Genomic DNA, 4,449 nt, shown 5'->3' on the forward strand with positions numbered 1-4,449 from the left:
ATGTTTGATTACCTTATCCAAGAAATAAATTTGACTACTTTATGAAATCCTTACATTAAGAAAAAAAAGTCTAAGACATTTTAATAGAAAAGAATCAGAATAACAGAAAATTATTAAAAAAATCTGAAAATCAAATCTTGTCTAATTTATTTCATTAATTTAGTGAAAGAATATGAGAATAGGAATTTAAAAATACATAAATTATGACTTTTAGATCCTATTTAGACTGGCGAATGGAAACAAACAAAGAGAGAGAGGTGTAAGAAAGAAGTGAGCCAGCCTTAATTGTAGCTCAACATTTCCTATGACTGCGCCTTATTCACTCCTCCTCCTCTCTCTCTCATAACCATCTTCAACATTCAACTTTACACAGACGGATCGACCTTTTTACTTTCTTTCTCAATCGAATTGCATCGGTATTCTCAACAATCTCCCCTTGTTATTTGTTTATTTTGTGGGGGTTTTCCCCCTTTATCTGGATGAGTTCGTCCTTTTAGTTTTTGGAGGACCTTCATTGTTGTCTTTTGATGTTCATTTCATGATTTGTGTTGAATGCCGTGAAACAGTAAAGGATGCTTTGTATTGCAATGCTTGGTGATCTTTGATCGCATAATTGTAGATTAAAATGTATATTCTTATTCGGATTTGCTTCTCCTTGAAGAGCATTTTGATTCATACGAGAAATTTTTCTTTTTCTCCATTTGAATTCTTACTGTTAACATGATATGTGGATAAGTGGGAGAAGGAAATCTATCAATGGACAAACTAGAAATGTCATATACCCGGAGAGAGACCAAACCAACAATCTCCAATTTATATAGAATTTTAAAGTTTTTCCATGACAAAGTTTCAGATATTGACATGATTAACATACTTTGTATATTGCTTTATAGTTTATATTGTCTACTATTTGGTTATTATCCTTAATTGTTAAAAAAAATGATACTGTTTACATTTCTCTGTGTTGGATAGTTCTTGGTTTCACAGTTGGAGAAAGTGAATTGAAGATTAGAATATGTCCTCTTTGGCAAACTCTGCCAACATATTTTGGCATGACTGCCCAGTTGGGAATTCAGAGAGGCAGAAGCTGCTAAATCAGAAGGGATGCGTTGTGTGGATAACAGGCCTCAGTGGTTCAGGTCTATCTTGTCCACAACTTTTACTGTTCTTTGATACATTTGGACCATTCAAGCATTAAACTCTTGCTGCTTTACTTGGCTCTTGGGGAGGCTGCATTGTCCTAATATGTATTCCTTATATTTATTATCTTAGGGAAAAGCACGCTAGCGTTCTCCCTGAGCAGAGAGCTTCATACTAGGGGAAAGCTGTCCTATGTTCTTGATGGAGATAATGTTCGGCATGGACTGAACAAAGGTTTGGGTTTCACTGCTGAAGATCGAACAGAAAATATACGAAGGATTGGTAAGTATGATTTTGTTGTAATATCACATTTTGTGTAGGAATAAGCGGCTGGGAAAAACTTTGCAATACATTCTTAATCTTTTTCTAGGTAAAGGACAGGCATTCACAATGACATCAAACGTGGTTTGGATATAGTGGAAGTTGTATGACCTACTTGGTTGACAAAAGCTTGTGAAGGTCTTAGAGTTTAACAAATTATCTAAAAAGTTAATCTGATTAATGTCATGGTTATGGGAGTCCAGTATTTTATTTGTGCATTTTCTTTAGCATATGTAACTATCTAAGTGCTAATGACTCTGTATGGGTCAGTTCGGAAGCTACCAATGGTTGGTCATACAATTGGGTATCAGATTTTGAATTATAGTGACCAACCCTTAGTTCAGTGTTTCAGATTTTCAATTACAGTGTTGCAGAAGTGGAAGGGGTTACAAATATCATTAGAAGGAATTGAAACACGGGATGTATTAATCAAAGAATTTGCATGTTTTCCAACTGCTCAAGCATTACAGATGCGAGCAAGTTGTCAGCAAACAAAATTAACTTTTGTTTTAAGTAATGAGAAGAATAGGGTCACATGAAATTCTGCTCTAAGTATCAATATCTTGACAGTGGACCATTGTGTCAATTGTAGAGAAAAGGGCAATCAAAAGGCATAAAAGCTTCTGATTTAGAAATTAAAACCTTAACATTAATCAATCTCAAGTTTAGTGCAGCATATTGTAGCTGCATTATGGATTTTTTGTGATGCATTTCTGCTTCATTTATCACTAATTACATGTTTTGTTCCATTCAGGGGAAGTAGCAAAACTCTTTGCTGATGCGGGTTTGATATGCATTGCCAGTCTGATATCACCATACAGAAAAGACCGGGATGCTTGTCGTGCTATGTTGCAGGATGAAAAGTTCATTGAGGTAAAATTTCATTATGATGGTGGTTGTCTGTGTGACAAGTAATTGCTTCTTAAATATGGAATGTCAATTTGCCTGTATCTGTGTAGGTTTTCATGAACATGCCTCTATCATTGTGCGAGTCAAGAGATTGCAAAGGGCTTTACAAGCTCGCACGTGCTGGAAAGATTAAAGGTTTGGTCGTGAAACATTATACTGATACGTATTCTTTCATTGAAGTGGGATTCTGTTTATTTATCCTCTCAGTCGCACACCAATTTGAATGCATGCATGGTAACTATTATAAAGAGCATATGAGTAAAGTCACAAGTAGTTGCACTTATTTCCAGTCCACATATTCCCCATCCTAAACATGAGATTTTCCAACCAGGTTTCCTGATGGATGTAGGTTCTTCAGATCTTTTACTAGAGAAATGAGTACGATTCTCCGAAAAACACCTTCTATGAAAACTACATTCTAGAATGCAATAACAATAAACCAAAGATTTTTCAATATACTTTGAGCATGATAAAATCAGGTCTGCAAAACAAATATTTTAACTGCAATAACAACAATCCAAAATTTGTACAGTGATCATGAAATTCTGTGCAATTTGTGTCATTGATATTATTGCTTGATTATTTGGCTATGGTCATTTGCATGTTGCAGTGCTGAGATTTTGATATTTCAGACCTGATCCATATTATCTCACATTTGATGATCACAAAACTGAACAAGAAAAAATATTTAGAACCATAAATAGAAGTGGCGTCTCTAAGCTAATAGTATATCCTTCCATTTATGGAGATTCTTGGTTCTAGATGGCTATACAAACATGTAAACTTTCTGTTCATTTTTCCTTATATAATGTGATAATGTTGGGTTGCAGGTTTCACCGGAATAGATGATCCTTATGAACCACCTTTGAACTGCGAGGTCTGTATTTGTTTGACTGTTGCTCTAATGCAACATCGTAATTGCCTTAAAAGGAATTGCATATAAACTTAATACACCTATTGATATAATTTCTACATAGTGAAGTATAATTGTTTATTTGGTGCAGATAGAAATAGAGGAGAAAGATGGAGTTTGCCCCACACCAGTTGCCATGGCTGGGCAAGTAGTATCTTACTTGGAGAACAAAGGATTTCTGCAAGATAATTGACTCCACTGATTCTGTTGTGTCATCAACTTAATCAACTTGCCATACCTTGTTCAACTTCAACAGTATCCCAGCTCCATATGTAGATTTGGCTGCTGTGTTTTTGTTTTTAGAAAGTTTGGTGATCAATCATTGGGACTTGTTCTTTGTGTTCATTCTGAGCAGTCACCATCTAAACAATTTTCTCACCTTAGATATATTGACTCGTACAAATAGATATAAAATGTATGTTTGAGAGGATTCTGATGACATTATTTTCAAGTAAAGCGGTATACTATTTCTATTTGATCTGTTTCTTTGATGCATTGCGAAGAAGGCATTTATCCATTATTGTTGTTGATTGCACTCATGTTACCTATTGCCAACTCAATTTATTTAAAGTAATTTGTGTATAATGATCCCTAATCTTGTTAAAAGTTATAAACTCTTGAATCAATCAAGATTTTAATGATTATTGTTAAGGAACAGATTGAACAAAAAGCTTAAGGTAATAATCACGCTGCCTCACGCTAGGATTCGAATGTTTGATCATTTGGTCTAATAGGTTCTGATATCATGTTAAGAAATTAATTGAAATAAAAGATTGAGTTGATAGTTAAGGTTCAAGAAACAGTCTCAAAGGACTGCAGCATGTAAGAGACATAATTATTATCTATAAGATAAAGAAATATGAATTATATCTTTGATACAACTCTAAGTATAAACAAAGTTCAAATTATACTACTTATATTATACAACGTAATGGAGATGTGGGGATCAGAGTATTTGGACCGGGTATGGACTGCTCTATGGGTTTGAACATGCTCAGCCGGCTACCTATAGGGTAGTTTGGTTAAGTTAAGTGGGCTTGACTCATATTCCTCATCAAGTAGTCCTCCCTCCTTTTTTGAAAGAGGCGTAGCCGTGCCCGGACCATTTAATTTGAGTTGTCATTGTCGTCCGTGATTGGCTATCGCATAAATATGTCGGAGCGGTT

The 4,449-nt window shown here is 34.9% G+C and overlaps 1 protein-coding gene across 1 annotated transcript; it reads left to right on the plus strand.

Moving 5' to 3' along the window:
• The first annotated feature begins 237 nt into the window (after positions 1–237).
• Positions 238–3,767, plus strand: LOC136205142 (adenylyl-sulfate kinase 3). Its single transcript, XM_065995635.1, has 7 exons — positions 238–416; positions 973–1,139; positions 1,273–1,422; positions 2,216–2,334; positions 2,421–2,505; positions 3,201–3,247; positions 3,375–3,767. Exons 2-7 carry the CDS (start codon positions 1,016–1,018, stop codon positions 3,474–3,476), a joined length of 627 nt encoding a protein of 208 aa, XP_065851707.1. The 5' UTR covers positions 238–416; positions 973–1,015; the 3' UTR covers positions 3,477–3,767.
• Positions 3,768–4,449: the final 682 nt, after the last annotated feature.

Source organism: Euphorbia lathyris, chromosome 9, assembly GCF_963576675.1.
Source record: "Euphorbia lathyris chromosome 9, ddEupLath1.1, whole genome shotgun sequence".
NCBI lineage: Eukaryota > Viridiplantae > Streptophyta > Magnoliopsida > Malpighiales > Euphorbiaceae > Euphorbia > Euphorbia lathyris.

What these genes read in the sequence shown, in the direction of transcription:
- LOC136205142 (XM_065995635.1), top strand. Translation starts at nt 1,016, where the DNA reads ATGTCCTCTTTGGCAAACTCTGCCAACATATTTTGGCATGACTGCCCA. An exon ending in AGGATGAAAAGTTCATTGAG is followed by an intron (nt 2,335 to 2,420) that starts GTAAAATTTCAT and finishes GTATCTGTGTAG; the next exon opens with GTTTTCATGAACATGCCTCT. An exon ending in ACGTGCTGGAAAGATTAAAG is followed by an intron (nt 2,506 to 3,200) that starts GTTTGGTCGTGA and finishes GTTGGGTTGCAG; the next exon opens with GTTTCACCGGAATAGATGAT.